Here is a 20,803-nt window from a genome sequence, read left to right on the forward strand (position 1 = left end):
ATGGTGAGTTTCAGCTCTGATCATTTCCAGGGTACAGCCCAAATTGTTCCCCAGGGCCCAGAGCCAGGGGCATGCTTTGTAGATTCCCAACAGCCAGCCAGATGAATTGTTTCCAAATCAATACGTTCCACACAATAAACAGCAGGTAAGACCTCCCTTCCTCTCTTCAGGTCTAGACAGGTGCTTTTTATCTGGAAGGTACTAATTATTTTTTACGCTGGGATTTCTAAAACTTTGTTAACCAAAATATCCCCATCTGATTTGATTTAAATATTAGTTGTGTTGATTTACAGGGTACTTTACTGATGTCAACTGAACTATATCATTACTAGGTAGCATGACTGGCTTTTCCAGCTGTTTTCCAGGTGTTTTTACTAACAGAAACTCCACCTTTGTAAAATCAACAAGGGGCAGCTTCTTCAGTGAATTCTGTACAAAGAACTATTTGAAGATCCTTTGATTAAGTTTTAAACAAATAATGGCAGGAAAGTTTGTTTAGAAACCAAATCAGTTTAAAATTAGAAGGGGGGGGGGGCTCATAACTTTTGTTTTAACACAGAAAATAGAAATAGAAGGTGTTTTGTTTTATTTTGGTTTTTTTTAGAGGGAGGAATTAACTATAAAGCCATTCTCGTAGGAGGATATGGATCCATAAGTTGAAATGCAATGCCCCAAGCTACTGGGACAGACAGACAGACGGACCCAGCTACCCGTCTTGGAGTTGTCATAAAACTGGTGTGCAGCATGTCATCAATTAACAGCTATCACTTTCTGCATCAGTTGTACTCGTAGTGTTCAAAAGCACAGTATATTGTGGTAGTCTAGACTGGAAGTACGTGAGGCAGGAATGAAACCACAGGCTGCTGGGCATCAGACCCTAGAGCACACGGGCCCTACATTTTAATGGGGGATACCACCAGGTCTACACTTCTCTAGATCACACCTATTTCCAATCAGCAGTTTTTCCTTCTTCGAGCATCAGTTTGTTCACCTCAAAACATGCACAGACTGGATTCCCAAAGGCTCAACACAACTTCCAAAGTAGCAGAGAACAAGCCCTCCTGCTTCTGACAATACCTAATTGTGCCTGCTGTTAAGACGCTTTTTTAATATATTAAAAATTAACCTGGAGCGGTGGTAAAAAATACATAGGCAACTCTTGCAGCTCCACTGAACTTCCAGAACCCACCCCTCCTCCCCTTCTGAAGTTAACAGCTAAAAGACGCTATTTGGCACCAACGGCCAAACTACCTCTGGTTGAATTCCTAGTAAAGAAACTGGAAGATGACAACAAAAGGGGGGGGGGTGAGAAAAGAATTACTTGGTGAGGCAAGAATGGGACTTGAGGGCCGAAGTGTCAGGGCCATGAATGATTGCCGTTGACATGCAGTGGAAACAGAACCCTCTTTTATGCGGCTATAACAGTCACTAGACCCCTGATTCATACTCCTACGGAGGCTCTGCACAAACATGGGGCTATAAATCCTTTGGCCTCCCTAGTGAGCCGTGGTCTGGGGACTGTAAATCTTCCAGCGATTTCCTGAATAGCTGCATTCCTGAGAACTTTGCTGTTCACAAGGTAGGGGTGGGCAGCCCCTCTCTCCTTCTGCTCCGCTCCCCACGGAGGTGGCGCTCCTGGCACTCACACTGAACACAGCGGCTGGACGGACCGTCCTCAACAGCAAAGGAAACTTATTCAGAAACTTAAAAGACGGTTGTGTGTGCCTACACACAGAGAAGGGAATTCGAGTGATCAAATAATATTTTGACACTATTATGCAATATAGGGTTGCTAGGAAGAGGGGGCTGACCAGGAGTAGCAGGGAGGCCCAACCAACATACAGTGACGTGTTTATGTCGCTGCCCACAGGACCCAAAAATTACATTACATCAGGGACACAGGTGCGGTATTTGGGCAAAAACCCTACAGCAAATTTGACTTCTACCATAGAGTTTTTTCCAAATGCCAAAGCGTTCCAAATACCAAAGCATCCCTCATGTGATTGACGTCACTTCCAGGCCACATGAGCAGTGAAACAGACACATCGCTGCACCTTGGATGGATCTCCCTCTTTTTCAGGGCAAGTTTGCCCACCCCGGCTAGCTGATCAGCTTCAGAGAGGGGGGATCTGTCAACAGGAGTCCCCGGCCTCCTTTGGAAACCCTGTTCTTTCTGCATGTGGGAATGTTGCTGAGGAGGTCAGAAGTGACAGACTCTGCAGAACAGCGTGTGTGGAAAGGAGAGTGGAAGATATGTTTGGAGGTGTGTGTGTGTGTGTGTGTGTTGCAGTACCCCCCTATATAATGCAATACAATACAATACCTTTATTGGCATAAAGCAGATAAGCAGGATAAACAAAGTTAGTCAGGATACGTCAGACAGTTTAAATTTAAAAACTGAGGACAGAAATTCAGCCGTAATAAAAGTGACGTCGGCATCCTTATCACTCAGTAAAAATTGGCAAATCAGGTCTCTTGAATGGTTTCTCCGTTTTGGTATGAGAGGTATGATGTGCCTTCTCTGTTCAGTGAACAAGGGACAATCCAGTAGGATATGTTGGATGGTGTCAGGAGAACTTGATTCATATATATATATAATGCTGGAATAGACAATGCCTGATGTACAAAGATGGGGGCAGCAAGAAGACTGTTGGATAGGTCAGAGAGTTCAGGACCTTCCTACCCTGTTAAGTGTGCTTTCTTGTCTTTCTTGCTACTCTTAGGGCAATTTCCTCCTTCTTCTCGAAAGCTCCCAGCCTCTTCTTCTAAGGATGCCGTGAGGAGCAGATGCCTGTCCCTGTCTCTCCTCTGCATTATCACAGTATGTCGTTCCATAAATAAATCCGCTAATCTCCTTTATCCTAAAATACAGCATGTGCAGATCTATGGCTTATTTACCCTGCTAACAAATAACCCATTTACACTTACACCTTAATGGAGACCAGTGAGTCCAATCATTTCCAAAATCAAAAGGAAAATAATCAATAATCAATGACATTTCTTTAAATGGCAGAAGAAGCCTGCGAGTGGATATTTAATGCTTCTCCTATCCTCATAAGCAGCCTCAATGAGGAGCAGCAGCTGTTCCCTCCGTTAAAAAGACCAGCAGCATTTGGCACGATCCCTTCCTTATCTGCCCACCACGGGCAACATTGGGAACGGCCCCTTTAAAAATAAAAGCTGCAGCAGATCAATTACAAACTGATTCCTTCAATTCCTTCTGGCTTCTCCTCTTGCTTTTAACATCTGAAGCAGCACACAAAAAAGGTAATGCTATTATTGAATTACAGTTTTCAATACCTAATCTTTTCCCTCTTAATAAAACAGTAAGGGGTGCTGGAATGGGCTTAGTCCGTGATGGCGAGGGGCAACAATTGGTCCCATGGCCCTGGACTGACAAGCGGAGGGGCCAATCGGAAGGCGCAAAGCGCCTTCCAATTGGCCCCTCACCAGGACAGACCAAAATTCCATCCAGCCAACGGCAATCTGGAGACATGGCTGCCAGTCTGCTCCTGACCACCGCAAGGAGAGGTCAGCAGGGCTGCCAAGGGGGATGAGAACAGAGGCTGCACCAGCCCTTTTCGCCCCAAGTCTGTCCTAACTGTCATGTCCAACTGGAAATTGCCTCAGAACCCTGACAGAGCTGGCAGGAGGCTGCAGAGTGCTCCCCTCCCCCCTCCCTTCAGGCCTGCTGCCAAGGAGCCTCTGACAAGCCCTGACTGAGGGGAGGGAGGCCTTTCCAAGAGCAACGCAGGGGAGCCTGAGAGCCTTCCTTTTGAGGGGGGGAGACTTTCCCCTTCTGCCAAACAGTTGCCTGACAGGGAGGCCACAGAAAAGCCACTTCTCACTTAAAATACTGTCCTGGCCGGGGATTAGACACAGCCAAGCCATGTGTCTTTCTTCTTTGCAACTCTCTGCAGATTTGAGGCCACTGCACAGTGTTATTCTGCAGAGGAAACTGGCTTTTTTGTCTCCTGTTTCATCTGCACAACAACCCTGTGCAGTAGGCCTCAAGTCTTTCAATTCAACAACACCCTGTGTGGGAAGCCTTAAATATTTCTTCTCTACCACAATCCTGTCCAAAGTAGCCCTTTCTGCCTGGGGAGCTGATCTTTATACTCTGCAGGTGAGCTGTAATTCCAGGAGCTCTCCAGGCCACACCTGTAGGTTAGCTACCCCAGGGTTAGAAATATTCCTGGAGGCTTGGAGGTAGGACTTCAAAATCGTACAATGCCTCAGAGTCCAGCCTTCAAAGGAGCCATTTTTGCCTGCAGTTGGGAGGGAGTGGTGCAGGTGTGTCCCTCCTGGGCTACGGGCTATGGCCAGCCCTTACCAGCAACAGTTTGTATTCTGGGGAGCAGACAGGCAGACCAGCATCAGTCCTGTGAGTCTGGAAAGTGCAGGAAGATCTAAATAAATACTTATAGCCTGAAACTGTAAATAGTGAGAGGGAGAGGAAGGGAAGATGACTGGAAAATGCTTTGAGACACCTGAGGCCTGCTGGGTCACTGCAGCCCATTCCCAGTTCTCTCAGATCTCTCACAGCACCACATACCTCACAGGTTGACTATTGTGGAGAGACAAATGGAAAAGGTGTTTGTAAACCGCTTTGAGACTCCTTTGGGTAGTAAGCAATAGGGTACAAAATCTGTTCTTCTAAGGAGCAACCATGAAAGAAGCATGTGGGCACATAACATTTTACCAACAGTGAAAATATGGGAGACAGAAGGAACAGGGTGGACACCTGTGTACTCTGACTACCCCATGTGTATTAGGGCAGAGGGGCATTTTGGTGAATGTGGCCTAATTCCCACAAGAAGGGAAATGACTCAGAACTGGGGGGAATTGGTTGCCATGTAATCTTCCCCTAAGAAGAGTCTCCAGTCTGATTTTCCCATATCTGAAGACACGGCTCTGGAAAGCTCATCTGTAACCACTGTGCCACAATTCCCAAAGGTCAGTCCTCTCCCACACTCAATGAAGATTCCAAACCACAGGTTCTTTGCACCCATATCTCCACACCCATGCCCTCATTTGCCACCATGCCACCACAACCTCCCACACAACACACACGTTCAGCCTCATGCCCTTACATACTGGACAACTCCTCCCCTTCCTCTTCCCACTGCCAAGCTCTAGCGCCCGTTGTATTCTTGGATACAACGGGCTTTGCCCCTAGTCCAAATATAATTCTAATGCTTACACAAAATACATTTTTTTTCTCAGCATTACAAACTACTCTTTTGGGCTCTCAATCACTTCTCTGCCTGGCAAGATTTTTTTAAGAGTGGGGGGAAACAAAGTATCCCCCCACACACACCATTTCCCAAATGTATCATGACCAATTTCCGCTGCTTGGGGTTGTGTCCCCCGTTGGGGTCAAGACGGCCCAGATCATATTCCCAGCAGAACGTAAAGGAAGTTGTATATTCTTCCTTTCTCGCTGATGCTTCTCTTTCTTACTAGAACGCACTTTCCCATGGTTATCTAATGCTTCCATTAGCTAGATTCAGAAAGCTTAGCAGCAAAAAGATTAAACTCCACATCCCTTTTTAAAAAATCTTAAACCATGAACAAAGGCAGCCTCTGTTCTAGCCGAGAAGGTAGAAATGTACTCACACAGGTTTCCCGCTGGATGCACTGCAAGACTCTCTTGGCAGGGACAAGGAAATCAATTAGACATCTGAGACCATCTCCCCGGTAGAACTTTTCAACAATGCTGAAAAGCTGCCAGAGAACAGTAGCAGCCGTGGCTTCAAAAGGTGGGTAGAGAGACGAAAGAGTCTTCTGGATATAAGTATCAAGGGATTCCGAATCCTGAAATAAAAACCCACAAAGCATTAACCTAGGGGGGAAGAAATTGTTCAGGGTAAACAAACACACAAACCACCACTCATGTTAAATCTTTAATGCATTCATTTTCAAACTGTGTTCTTGAGTACCCTGAGATTCTCCAGAACAAGGAAACAGCCCCACTGGACAAATATCCATGAAACACAGCCTGGTTACTACACCAGATTGCAGGGGAGAGTGACTCCACGCGAGGGTGCAACATCTTTCAGAACACAAAGGGCTTCACATCTGTGGTCAAAGGGAAAGGTTTCCCTGGAAGAAGAAACCTTAATGCTGTACTAGAGGAAAATTAATGGAACTCTACTGGGATTCCACAGAAATCCTGGAGGTTTAAGGCAGAGTGTCTTGGGGGGGATGGGAAAAGAAACCCTTGATTTTAGTCATTCTGAGTACCATTTCTGTGCATCTATACTGAGATCCTTTCTTGCAACACCCCTTCCACCTTCTGACTGGGCTGTAAGGACTCTGAGTTCTCCACTCTGATCACTCTGTCTGATGAAGGAAGCTTTGACTCACCAAAGCTCACATGCTGAAAATTTTGTTGGCCTCAAAGGTGCTACTGGGCTCAAAGCCACCTGTTCTACTGCAGACTAATATGGCTGCCCTCTGAAACTATACTAAGTAGAAGAAATCTTTGCCTTGGAATAAAGGTAAAGGTCAAGGTATCCCCTGTGCATGTGTACTGTTTGAAAGTAAGGCTTTTCCCCTCTGAGTTAGTCTGGCCCTGCAGCAGCAGAGAGAAGGCCCAGAGCTTGACTGAGGGAACTGCTAATTCTTTTGCAGGCCCAAGCCAGGGAGTGAGTTCCTCAGCAGCAGCAGCAGCAGCAGCAGCAAGCCAGCTCCTGAAGATAAGAAGCAGCAGCCATGTGCTTCTATAATTTAAAGTTTGGACTTTCTTTTTCCAATGTGTGTTAGGATTGGTTTAGGATTGGTTCTGTTCTGAGTGCCCTTTTTGAAGGGCACTGAAGATTTTGTTCCCATTAATGTTGCTATGCTCATAGCCATTGTGATTTTGTTATATCTAGTTTTGAAGTTCTGTGGTTGATGATAAATATTGTTATAGTTAAAATTATTCAAGGTCTGAAATGGTTTCTTTTCTTTTGAAACAATTTCTCATTTTGTCAAGCCATAAAAGTGCTGTCATTTATTAATTTGAACCCTCCCCATTAGAAAGGGTTACACAAGCACCGGGTCATGTCTGACCCTTGGGGTGACGCCCACCAGCATTTTCATGGCAGACTCAATACGGGGTGGTTTGCCAGTGCCTCCCCCAGTCATTGGAATATTTTCTAGCATTTCAAGATATGGGGGAAAATAAACAACAGCTCTTTGTTTTAAAGTAACTTTGGGTGCAGAGATGAGACTTGAACATGACAGACTTGCCTGCAACAGCTGAACTGTCAAGACAGTGTGGAAAAGGACCGTAAATCAGTGGAGCAGACAGGAAGGAAGGAAGGAAGCTCTACATGAAGCTCTACAGATGGCCTTTGGACAGTTTCCATTTCTCACCCAATTCTGCCCCACAAAGGGTGCTGTGCCATTAGGATAACTGCCCCTCTTCCAGGCCAAACACCTTGAAGTGACTGGGCCTGGGCCTTGGCACAAATTGCAGCTGTTCCTTCCTTCATCCATTTCTCACTTCAGCTCTTTCACTTCCTAATCTCTAAGGGGGCCAATTGTGAGCTTCCTCTTAGGGAGGGCTGTTATAATGAAAAATGGGGTCTTCACCAGAATCGTAAACCAAAATATTTTGCACAGACTGCCAGATCAGAAAGCCTGCAAAACCTGAAAAACTGGATTATATCCCGACTAGATTTATGGGACAGTTTAAATCCAGGAATGTTTGTAGCTTAATGAGGACAAGGAGAAAACACAAGGCAGGACTCTTCACATCAGGATTTATCAGGGACTGAAGATCTGGAGCAACTACAACCTGCTAGATGACACGGATCAGTTCCCCTGAAGGAAATGGCTGCATCAGAGGGTTTCCAAGGCTGGTTGGTCATTGCCTGCCTCTGCTTGCCAGCCCTGGATTTCCTTGGAGCCAACCATGCTTAATTTCTAAGAAGTAATGAGATTAAGCTACATGTTCCATCCTCAGCCAGAGGTTTTTACTTAATGGCTGTCACATAAGCAATTTGAATGCACCTCAGACAAGCTGGACCTGCACATCAAACTTGCAAACATAACTTATGCAAATAATGACCTCATACTCATTTGTCTGCAAACAGCGCAACAAGAACTACATCCGGCACACACCTGTGTCAAACACCTGAAGACTTTCTTCCTGTGTAAGGTTGGCAAATTGTGTAAGATTGGCAAATCTCCAGCAAGTTACACTGATTTTAAAAACTTGGATTTTAGTAAAGCTTTTGATAAGGTTCCCCATGATGTTCTGATGGATAAGTTGAAGGAGTGCAATCCGGATTTTCAGATAGTTAGGTGGATAGGGAATTGGTTAGAGAACCGCACTCAAAGAGTTGTTGTCAATGGTGTTTCATCAGACTGGAGAGAGGTGAGTAGCGGGGTACCTCAGGGCTCGGTGCTCGGCCCGGTACTTTTAACATATTTATTAATGATCTAGATGAGGGGTGGAGGGACTACTCATCAAGTTTGCAGATGACACCAAATTGGGAGGACTGGCAAATACTCCGGAAGATAGAGGCAGAGTTCAACGAGATCTGAACACAATGGAAAAATGGGCAAATGAGAACAAGATGCAATTTAATAAAGATAAGTGTAAAGTTCTGCATCTGGGTCAGAAAAATGAAAAGCATGCCTACTGGATGGGGGATACGCTTCTAGGCAACACTGAGGGGCTTTCTGCACTCGTCCAAAATAGCACAATGGTTACAAATTGAAATTGCTACAGTTTTGCCGTTATGCACAATATCGTTGACAATCTGCAACACTCCTGAAACCGATCCGCAAAAAGCGCTTCGTTGTAGCGCTTTCCGGGAAATCCCAAAAAGTGGATTCACCCTCCGGAAAGCGCTACACTCCTGCAACCAATCTGCAACACTAGCGGGAAAGTTCTGTGCGTTACCATTGTTGCGGTTTCTGCAAAGTCCCTCCCCCTGGCTCTCTCCTCTGATCTTCCAGCGAAGTGATCGCCATTTTTTTTTTTCCTCCGAGCGAGCGGAGATCAACGCACCGGCAAGCCTTCATTTACCCAGCGAGGCTTCCCTGGCTGCAGAGCTGTTTTAAGTCACTAAGCACGAAACAGCACAACCCCATTTGCTGGTTTATTTTCCCTTTATTTTTTACTGTATTTTCGGCCGAAAATCGCGCCCATGAGGTTTCACTCCGGGGGAGCGTGGCAACGATGAAACGGCAGCTCAAACACACCTGCTACCTAGATGGGTCTCTCCATTGCAACGAATCAATGCAGATTCGTTGCAACGTGTGTTTTTTTTTTTTTTAAATTCCTTAAAGGGAAAGGGGCTTTTTGGGATCATGATAACGGCCGCCCATTGGCTGCTTGAAGGCCAGGGGCGGGACGAGCTCGGCAATATCGCTTCCTGGCTAGCGATTTTTGCAGAGACCGGAAACCTGTGGGAAACGATAGAAACACAACTGGATTCCACTACAAAGCCAGGTATGCATAACGACGAATTCCACTATTTAAAATGGCGTTTCTTCGTCCCGCAACCAATTTGCCACATAGATCCTGGTGCAGAATGGCCCTGTGTGTGAACGAGACCTTGGGGTACTTGTGGATTGTAAACTAAACATGAGCAGGCAGTGTGATGCAGCGGTAAAAAAGGCGAATGCCATTTTGGGCTGTATCAACAGGGGCATCACATCAAAATCACGTCATAGTCCCATTGTATACGGCACTGATCAGACCACACCTGGAGTACTGTGTGCAGTTCTGGAGGCCACACTTCAAGAAGGATGTAGATAAAATTGAAAGGGTACAGAGGAGAGCGACGAAGATGATCTGGGGCCAAGGGACCAAGCCCTATGAAGATAGGTTGAGGGACTTGGGAATGTTCAGCCTGGAGAAAAGGAGGTTGAGAGGGGACATGATAGCCCTCTTTAAATATTTGAAAGGTTGTCACTTGGAGGAGGGAAGGATGCTGTTCCTGTTGGCTGCAGAGGAGAGGACACGCAGTAATGGGTTTAAACTACAAGTACAACGATATAGGCTAGATATCAGGAAAAAAAAATTCACAGTCAGAGTAGTTCAGCAGTGGAATAGGCTGCCTAAGGAGGTGGCGAGCTCCCCCTCATTGGCAGTCTTCAAGCAAAGGTTGGATACACACTTTTCTTGGATGCTTTAGGATGCTCTGGGCTGATCCTGCGTTGAGCAGGGGGTTGGACTAGATGGCCTGTATGGCCCCTTCCAACTCTATTATTCTATGATTCCCGTGAGCTTTAGAGAGCTTTAGGAAAAGTCGACTTTTGCTACTATTCACAGTCCTCTACATTTTGTTCAACACTTCCTGAAACTTTTGTCATTTATGTCAAGAACAGAATAATTTGTATTAGGACTGCAGCTCCTTTTGAAAGCTATTATAATAAACGGAATATTTGTCATTGAAGAAATTTTTCTGAATGCATTTATAGAACTGGGGAACGCTCTGGCCAGTCTTTGTTTACCAACATTAAAAGACATGAGGAAATTCAAAGGGTGTAGCTTTGTGTTCCAGGTTTCTTCTTATCAGTGTAACTGTTGGACTGAAGTGCCTTTGTTTGTGAACGCCCAGTTGGTGGCTGGAGATCCCTGCTGTTACAGAGATCACTTCCCCTGGAGAAAATGTCTACTTTGTAAGGAGCAATCAAAAGTCCTTTCCCTCCCCAAATCCCTCCTTTCCCAGCCTCCACCCCCTACATTTCCAGGTATTTCCTAACCCAGAACTGGCAACCCTATTCAGAGAATCGTAGTTGGAAAGCTCCATACCAGGGTTGTGTGCTGCAGCGCGCTTCAGCGAGCACCAAAGCCTGAGGTGGCCAGTGCCACAGCACAGAGGGGAGGGGAGGGGCGGCGCGGCGCAGGCGGTGATGCACCAGCAGGCGCACACATGCAGGCACAGAGCCGGCTGGCATACCAGCACCCCCCCTGCCCTCCCCTCTGTGCTGCAGTGCTGGCCGCCTTGAGCTTCAGTGCTCGCCGAAGCGTGCCAGAGTGGGCAATCCTAGTCCCTACAGGCCATCTTCTCGGTCCTGGCCCCTACCTGGTAGAATGATCTCCTGGGAGATCTGTGGGCCCCGCAAGAATTTGTACAGTTCCAAACGACCTGCAAAAGGCAGCTCTTCCACCAGGTGTTTGACAGGGCCAATGAGTAACAGGACACCAAAAGGGGCCTCCCCACAGAATTTCCCCCCCCCCTGGAATTGGGACAGGATCAGAGCTATTCTAACAGCCAAGTTCTTGCAGCTCTAGCAAATAAGGTTCTTTTAATGGTTTTAAATGCTTTTAAGTGTCTGTTCAAATGGTATTAGTTATTTATGCTGACTGTTATCTTGAATTAGAGCCTCTTGTGGCGCAGAGTGTTAAGGCAGCCGTCTGAAAACTTTGCCCATGAGGCTGGGAGTTCAATCCCAGCAGCCGGCTCAAGGTTGACCCAGCCTTCCATCCTTCCGAGGTCGGTAAAATGAGTACCCAGCTTGCTGGGGGGTAAACGGTAATGACTGGGGAAGGCACTGGCAAACCACCCCGTATTGAGTCTGCCATGAAAACGCTAGAGGGCGTCACCCCAAGGGTCAGACATGACTCGGTGCTTGCACAGGGGATACCTTTACCTTTACCTTATCTTGAATTGTTGTGAACTGTCCCAAGCTGTTTACCCCAAGAGCGGTGGTAAAAAATCAAACTAATAAATAAATGCAGGGTCAGCCTCAAGCATCCATGATAAGCGTCTGTCCAGCCGCTGCATGAAGACCACCAGTAAGGAGGAGGTCTCCACCTCCTGAGGCAGCCCATCCCACTGCTGAACCACTCCTAACTGTGAAAAATATTTTCCTGATATCTAGTTGAACGATATTGTTCTACATGTAGTTTAAACCCGTTACTGCTGCTGACAATAGGAAACGCTCCCTGCCCTCCTCCAAGGGACAACCTTTCCAATACTTAAAGAGAGCCATCCTGTCCCCTCTCAGCCGCCTCTTCTCCAGGCTGAATGTTCCCAAGTCCCTCAGCCTTTCCTCCTAGGGTTTGGTCCCCAGGCCCCGGATCCTCCTCATCGCTCTCCTCAGCACCCTCTCAATTTTGTCCACAACCTTTTTGAAGTGAGGCCTCCAGAACGGCACCCAGGACTCCAGATGTGGTCTGACCAAGACAGTGGGACATCTTGCGATTTTGATGTGATGTCTCTGTTGATGCAGCCCAAGGCCACATCACACTGTCTGCTCATATCTATCTTACAGTCCACAAATACCCCACGTTCACACATACTTCTACCCAGAAATGTATCTCCTATCCAGGAAACATGATTCTCATTTGTGTGACCCAGATGTAGAACTCTGCACTTCTCTTTATTGAACTGCATCTTGTTCTCATTTGCCCACTTTCTCACCTCTTATCTTCTGAGGTGTCTGCTATTCCTGTACTATGGTACTTCGATCATCATTCTCCCTGCCCTCCACTTTCTTACAACCACCCCCCTTTGAGGACGGCCAGGCTGAGAGATCAAATGATCCAGCTGAAGTGCTAGATTAATCCTTCCCTGTTCTCCCAGGACGGATGGTGTCAACTAACAGAAGCTTCCCAGCTTTCTGGGAAGATAACACACATACACAACACAGGCAAAAACAATTGTATTGAAGTTGGGCTTGGGGCCAGGTTCGATTTCCCTGCATCAAACATAAAGGAAGTCCAGGTTTCTGCCCCTTTGCTCCTTTCTCCCCCTCCTCGTGGTTTCTGCACCAGAACCTTCATGGTACCGAAGCATTCCAGAAGCAGAGAGCTCATTCCTGGCCAGCATCCCAATGATTTATTTCTGATTAGCTCAGCCCTTGCCGGCATCCGCCCATGCTAGGCAGCGGGGCAAGTGTGAAGTGCACCTGCTTCACAGAACCACCAAAACCCGAGGGGAGGGGAGGGGAGGGGGGGTCAGATAAAAGACCCACCATTTCTGCATTGAAAAGAGAATGCCATAAAGTGAGCTGCCTGATCCACACGGAGCATGAACTCCCAACGTGGTTTGGACAGTCTCTTAGGAAATTCTCTCTTTCCTCTTCAAACACTCAAACCAAAACCCATGAATCCCGGCATTCAGTTTTCAGCAGCAGACAACTATACATTTTAGGGGAAGGCTCACAAGCAGGGCAGGAACCCAACTCTCCCTGGACCCCAGTATCTGTTCTGCAGATACACTGCATTTGAACATGGAAGCTTCACACAGTGTTTGCAGCTATCACCTATGAATTTGTCTAATCATTTCCCAGGGAAATTTAAGCTAATTGTCACTGCCCACAGTGGTGAATTATGTCAGTTAGGTAATTATATAGGATCAATCAAAAGCCTTGCATGGTGGGCTTAGATGCTGTACCTTCTACTGTAACATCTTTAAAAAGAAACACTTTAAAGACGGCATCCTCCGGCAGTCTGCAGATAAAAGGCTTTGGGAGTGTGTGTCAAAGCGTGCCAGGTTGGGGATGCTGGAAATCCCCTAGATTTCTCTAAGGTATCTTCTGCCTCAGTGCTTGATCCCTGATGCATTTCACTGGAGAAAGCCACCTTCATTTTACAATATCTTGGCACAAGTTAAACATTTTTGGGGTGACATGAATGTAAATTTATTTGCTTGCAAATGATGTTTTATAAAATTAAACTTGGGCAGAGTCCCGTGGTGCTTTTATGACCAACAAAATTGTATTCAAGATACAAGCTTGAATAAAACGTTGCGGGGTCTTCAAGGTGCCACTGGACTCAACTTCGTTCTGCTGCTGCAGACCAGCACGCCGGCCCACCTGGATCTAGCTGAGAAACAAAACACCCACGATCCACAAAAGCCAGGTGCATGCACACACGGGCCTCCCCAAACGACCATTTCCTAGTACAATGTGCAAAACTGTTTCTTATTTATTTGTAGGGGATACAAAAATGTCCCTTGCATGGAAGATGGATTTTTCCTAACCCTCAAAACAGCAACATTTTGTGCTTATGGAAACTGTGGGTGTTGTTTTAAGGGTAAGCTTTAGGAGTGCCTACTGCAGGGGTAGTCAAACTGCGGCCCTCCAGATGTCCATGGACTACAATTCCCAGAAGCCCCTGCCAGCATTCGCTGGCAGGGGCTTCTGGGAATTGTAGTCCATGGACATCTAGAGGGCCGCAGTTCAGTGGAGTCCGGGAATCTCCTCAGAGCACCCAGTTCTGCTGACAATAAGCAGGGGTGGGAAGGGGCCGTGGCTCAGTGGTAGAGCATCTGCTTTGTATGTCTAAGGTCCCAAGTTCAAAACCCAGCCTCTTCAGTCAAAAAGACCAAGCAGGAGGAGATGGGAAAGACCCCTGCCTGAGACCCTGGAGAGTAGCTGCCAGTCAGAGCAGGCAAGACTGACCTTAATGGACCAAGGGTCTGATTCAGGATAAGTCCTCCCAGGTTCTTACCACCCTTACCAAATATATGGTGTTGTTGTTAATTAGATTTATAGTCCACCTTCCTCCTGGGACTCAAGGTGGATCACATAACAATAGACCCCCCTGCCTTTCTGCTCTCACAATGGCCAGCAACATGGACATGGACAGTTTTCTTTCTCCAATGTTTTTGTGAACTACAACTGAACTAAAAAAGAGTGATTAGCTGTTTTGGCAAAGAATTATCATAGGGCTTAATTTGGATATTATGACACCGTTTACTGATTTGCCACACTTGCCTTTGCCTCATGCCTTGAATAGAGCCTCTTGTGGCGCAGGGTGGTAAGGCAGCAGACATGCAGTCTGAAAGCTCTGCCCATGAGGCTGGGAGTTCAATCCCAGCAGCCGGCTCAAGGTTGACTCAGCCTTCCATCCTTCCGAGGTTGGTAAAATGAGGACCCAGCTTGCTGCTGGGGGGTAAACGGTAATGACTGGGGAAGGCACTGGCAAACCACCCCGTATTGAGTCTGCCATGAAAACGCTAGAGGGCGTCACCCCAAGGGTCAGACATGACTCGGTGCTTGCACAGGGGATACCTTTACCTTTTCCTTTACATGCCTTGAATAAATCTTTGTTGGTCTTAAAGATGCTACTGGACTCAATTTTTGAAGGGCTAGGAAGGTAACAAACAATTTAAAAATACATAATTCAAACAACACTTTTAACACACACACACACACCCCAAATATAAGGTTAAATTCATTCACCTTCACTCAAGAAGAAAGCTACAGAAAAAGCGGGTGATTTTTCTTCTTTACTTAAAACGTCTGCAACCTTCTTTTGGGGACTGATTCAGATTGGTCCATGCAACGCACAGCAGTCATTCAGAGAACAATTCAGATCCACAAACACAAAAAGAGCACAGGAATTCTTTACTGAGACCGGGCTCTCCCCACAGGAAAGGCCTCTCCTGCTGGCACATGTCCTCTGCAGTTATGCAGCCTAGTCCAGACTTGCTAATGGCTTTCAGCTCTCCCACACCAAAAAGGTCCTGCTGGGAGCTTGGCTTTCCAGACCCTTCTCAAAACTAAGGGGTGAAAAGGTTGCTTTTCACTCTGATTTTGATCCAGTCACAGATAAGGCAGGTAAACTACGAAGCACCTGATGAGTCAGATTCATAAATAAGGATTTGGCTGAATCCCTCTGTGTACTTGGGCTGCAGATAAGGGTAGTTTCTAATTCCGTAAAGCACCTCTTGGTACAGTTATGCCACTGCTGTGCAGGTACCAAGATATCCTTTCTAAGAAGAGGACACACCTTCTTTACCAGCTGTTTTCTCACCACCCTTGGGGGGGGGGGGACACATCAACAGCTACTTGTTTTAGCCTGTCTAGGACACTGCAAGAAAGTTTAGAAAGAAATGTAGATTGTCCCTGCAGGCTGGAAGGGTTTGGGGACCCCTGTGTTAAGGGCTTGTGGACAGGGTGGGACTACAATGGCAGGGCTGGTTCAGCCCTCAAGCAGCTGTTCAGGGCTCCAGATGTGCAGAGGGAGTGGAGTGGTGTATGTAATTGCCTCCTAGGCTGCTGCCAACCAGGGTGGGATGGAGGGAGGGGTCTGAGCCAGCTTGCTATAATTCAGAGAGACATTGTCCCCCACACCCTCTTTTCTGCGGAGCCCTGAATATTTTAGCCCCTATGACCGTTTACGCACTGGAGGTCTCATGCCGGGCTGCAGGCTGGAGTTTTAGTCGTGGCAGGTTGCCCCACCTCTTCCTGCACCCACACGGGGGAGCATTTGGCCTGGTGCACCTCATCCGGCCCCCGATTTGTATTCTTGCATGGAAGCTGGGGCAGTGAAGCTCCCAGTGCGTAAACGGTCTACGTGGCTTTTGTCCGCTCAACTTCTCTGCCAGCATTTAGGTTCTGATTGCAAAGGCTCAGGAAGTCCCTGGTAACGAGGGTGAGATAAATATAGTGCTTTCCACACTTCCCCCTCCTCCCTGAATGTTACGTCTAAGCCTGTGTTGTTCATGTTGCTGGCCAGAGCAAAGTCCAGCATGCCCAGGTGTTTCCTTCAATACCAGAGACCAGCTTTGGTGACTTGTCTTTTGGCACCACTCCCATCAATTATTCCAGAACAGGATGACATGTCCAAAGAAATCCCTGCATTTAGCACAGGCTCTGTCTGGCTTGTTTGCTTGTCTGCGGATGGTGTGTCAAGGTCTCCCTTATGGCCCAGGCAGATTCCACAAAACCAAAACCTGAAATGAAAAGGCTTCTGTAAAAACACCTCTGTGCTTAGCTGGCATCCCTCTGCTGAGCTGGATCCAACCTCCTCGTTTCTTCACCTTATTTTTATCACTCTTCTTTCCTTTAGAGCCTAAGAGGAGCCATGTTGGATCAAGCCAGTGGCCCATCCAACCCAACACTAAGGCCAGAACTCCAGAAGCCCACCCACTGCGGCTCCCCAAGCACCAAGAGCATCACTGCCCCAAGCAGAGTGTTTCATCTATACCTTGGGGCTAAAAGCCACGGATGGACATCTGCTCCATGTTTATCCAGTCCCCTCTTTATTTATATTTATTTATTATGTTTATATATAATAAATAAAGTTGTCTATGCTTATATCCATCACTACTTTCTTTTGGCAATGAATTCAATGTGTTAATTGCTCCAACTTCCTTTGAGAGATTCCCTAAATCAGGAAAATCAATAATTGCTCGTACATGTTATGTACTACTGTTATGTAACTACTGTTATGATGGTCAGTTCTTAGTCTGAGGAAGAGTGCTTGCACCCGAAAGCTCATGCCTTGAATAAATCTTTGTTGGTCTTAAAGGTGCTGCTGGACTCTGATTTTATTGTGCTCGTACATGGGCATTCCCTGTTATAGCTCCCACCTTGTGGGTTTTTATTTTATTTCTATTTTAAATTAATTTATGCTCTTATAGTTCGCCTTTCTCACAGGACTCAAGGCGGATTCCGCACAGTCAGTCAGTGCAATGAACAAAATGGGACATGCAGCAAATGATGCCCGGGGATATTAGAAATCTGAAAACACCAGAAAGAACTGAAGGATAAATATTCACAAGACACATTCAGCAGTACAGAAATTACATAAATGGGATCCTACTTAGAACAAGCTATGCATTGCAGGCCACAAGTTCAGAGCTACCCCAAGACCTGCATGGAAAAGCCCCCTTGAATAGTTCAGGTTCACATAGTTTCTGGAAAGCCAGGAGCAAGCGAACTTTCCTGATCTTCTTTGGCAAGCCATTCTATAAGGCAGGAATCATAACAGACAAACAACGTGTCTCAGCAGTTGCTGATTTTGGCCGTTGTCATCTGCAGACTTGAGTGAAGTTGTAGTACAGCATAGGGAGTGAGGCAGTCCTGCAAACAAGAGGGGCCAAGGCCAGGAAGGGCTTTGGACCTCAAACTGCACCCGGCTACTGAGGGGCACCCAGCTGAACATCTGTAGAATGGGAATAATATGCATGCTCCATCCAGCTTCCTGAGGAGGTCAGGGAGGCCCTCCCAGACCTTCTGCAGATTATATAAAACTGAATAAAGTTTTGAGTCCAGGGGCACCTTTAAGATTCCCAAAGTTTAACTCTGGGTATAAGCTTTCATGGGTGTGCACACTTCTTGAGGCAGATGGTGCATGAACACAAAAGCTTTTACCCAGAATTACTCCGTTGGTCTTAAAGGTGCCTCCGGACTGAAGCTTCATTCTGTTGCTTCACACCAACATAGTGACCCACCTGAATCTATGCAAAACTGAATTATTCAAGAGACAGTTTTGCACAGGAGACAGAGTTGCACAGTAAAAATACCGTTCAGAAAGCAGCTTGGTGTAAATAGGGACTGGAACCTAAGCCACTGGGGATAATTATATCATCTGTTGTTGCTCCTACTATGTAATTTTTGCACTTATCTATAATGCCATGTTAATACTTATGCCCTGCATCACCTCTGATTGCATCCAGATTTCTACAAGTCAAATCCTAGAATCCTAGAATAATAGAGATGGAAGAGACCTCCTGGGTCATCTAATCCAACCCCCTGCACTATGCAGGACACTCACAACCCTCTCGCTCATCCACTGTCACCTGCCACCCCCTTGAACCTTCACAGAATCAGCCTCTCCGTAAGATGGCTCTCCAGCCTCTGCTTAAAAACTTCCCAAGATGGAGAACCCACCACCTCCTGAGGAAGCCTGTTCCCCTGAGGAACCGCTCTGACTGTCAGGAACTTCTTTCGGATGTTTAGACAGAATTTCTTTTGCATTAATTTCATCCCATTGATTCTGGCCCATCTCTCTGGGGCAAGAGAGAACAACTCTGCTCCATCCTCCATATGGCACCCTTTTAAATACTTGAAGATGGTTATCAGATCCCCTCTCAGTCGTCTCCTCTCTAGGCTAAACAGACCAAGCTCCCCAACCTTTCTTCATATGTCTTGGTCTCCAAACCCCTCACCATCTTTGTTGCCCTCCTCTGGACACGTTCCGACTGCACTGTCTATTGGATGGCCCACTCTGTGGATTGTATTGACTTACTTTTGTGTAAAATCTGCCTTGAGCCTCAGTGATAAAGATGAGCTATAAATAATGGACTTCAGCCAGTATTTCCCCCTGTAGTATATTCTTCGGCCAGTCCACATAGCCCTCAAGTGGGCCAAGCCCTGCTGGACTCAATGCAGTTTATTCTTCTTTACCACTATTGGGTTTTATTGGTTGGTTTACCGACCTTCAAGAATAGTGAACAATGAAGTCTCGCCACAGATTGAGAGATTCTGTACTGAGTTGCTGTGGGGGTGACCAGCATAACAAAAATATTAGAAGCAATCGATGCTGTTGTCACTGGTTCTCAGGTTGCCAGCTTCAAGTTGGCAAATTTCTGGAGATTTGTGGGGGGGAGGGAGTCTGGGGTATGGGGAGGGGAGAGAATTAAGTGGGTAGAATAACATGGAGCCTAGCCACTTTCACCAGGTGAAAGTGGCTGGGCTCCACATCACCTGGAGATCAGCTAGAATCCCTGGATTTCTCCAGGCACCACCTGGAGGCTGGCAACAACCAGTTATCCTTCTCTGGTGAGCCAGATGAGTATTTATATAAAATTAAACTCCTCTCTCTATTGGAAGGGGGGGGGGAATGCCTTAACACACATGGGGATTTCCAAGGAGGATGTGGGCTTTATCTCTAGAGAACAAGATGGGCTTGCTAATGCCAAGAGCTCCTGTTTGTTTATACCCATCCAGACTATAAAGACTTTGCAGATAATAAAGGAAGTAGTCTTACTCAAGACCAAAGCAATTCTTGGATACTTTTGAGGGGGAGTTTTTCTGGAAATCATAAACTAAGTTGCAAAAAACGTTACATCTGTTGTCTTGTGTGAGCAGAAGGGGCACTTTCTCGTTTGACATTTTTAAATGTGGAAGAATCAATACAGCTACTCTTGACTTATTCTCCAGCAGCTGTGAATCATGGTCACTATTCATCCTTAGAGGCTTCCTATTGGCAAGAAGGGCCAAAGGGAGCCACAGGGGCACCCTGCCCGGCACAACTCACTTCTCAGCTTTGCACTCTACTGAGCCAACACGTCAGCTGACTCTGCTCCAACAGCACGAGGACACAGGGCTGAGGAGGACCTCTCCCCCTGTAATGGCGCTCTCCTATTGTGGGACCGGCCCATCTGCCACTCCCCCCCCCCCCGTCAGTTCAGGGCACACTCTTCCAAGTAATTATTTTGCCACACAGGAAGATAAAACAAGAACGTTTGACAGGCAGGAGGCCTCCGGTTCCACCCCCACCCCGCATTTCTCAGCGAAAGGCTCTTGGGTAGCAAGGACTGGACAGGACTTCTCTCTGCCTCGACCCCAGAGAGTCGCTGCCAACCAGCCTCCCAAATTCATTTATTTTACTTAAGTATTTACAACCAGCTTTTGTTTCTGCCAAAGGATAAGCAGTACATAAATAAGACACTGAACAAACCAACAAACAAGTGCCTCTCAGGAAAACACAATATTACAACATTATTTGCATACACACACGCACGCACCAAGTTGGCCGAATTCGTGAGACGTTCAAGGGGTTTAATTACTTGCCAGTGCATTTGGTGCATACAAATCAATCTCATAAAATATCAAAAAAACAGACCACAAATAAACTAGGCTATCTGCCCACAGATACCATACAGCAGCCTTCATCAACCTTGTGACCATGGAGGTACCGCAGAAATATTTCTCAGGTATTGAGGTACCAGGAAGTGATGTTAGTCAGCAAACATTTAAATGGCCACCACCCCCCATTCCCAGCCCCCCCTCCAGGCCTATCATTGGCTACTTTGGTGGGTCAACCTGCCCAAAGAAGGGTAAAAATGTGGGTTTTTTAAAATTAAAAAACCTTTTGACTTTCACAGGGTGG

At 46.6% G+C, this 20,803-nt stretch overlaps 1 protein-coding gene across 3 annotated transcripts in view; it reads right to left on the reverse strand.

The window, feature by feature from the left end:
- PLEKHG4B (pleckstrin homology and RhoGEF domain containing G4B) overlaps window positions 1-20,803 on the reverse strand; it is a 111,226-nt gene that overhangs the window by 59,115 nt on the left and 31,308 nt on the right. For all 3 annotated transcript variants that reach the window (XM_077304769.1, XM_077304768.1, XM_077304767.1), the window contains exon 2: window positions 5,620-5,817. Coding sequence is in view for 2 of the 3 variants with exons in the window: in XM_077304768.1 (XP_077160883.1) it covers window positions 5,620-5,817 (198 nt within the window). In the remaining variant the exon portion in view is untranslated. The remainder of the gene's footprint in view (window positions 1-5,619; window positions 5,818-20,803) is intronic.

This window comes from Paroedura picta, chromosome 11 (genome assembly GCF_049243985.1).
Source record: "Paroedura picta isolate Pp20150507F chromosome 11, Ppicta_v3.0, whole genome shotgun sequence".
In the NCBI taxonomy this organism is placed as follows: Eukaryota; Metazoa; Chordata; class Lepidosauria; order Squamata; family Gekkonidae; genus Paroedura; species Paroedura picta.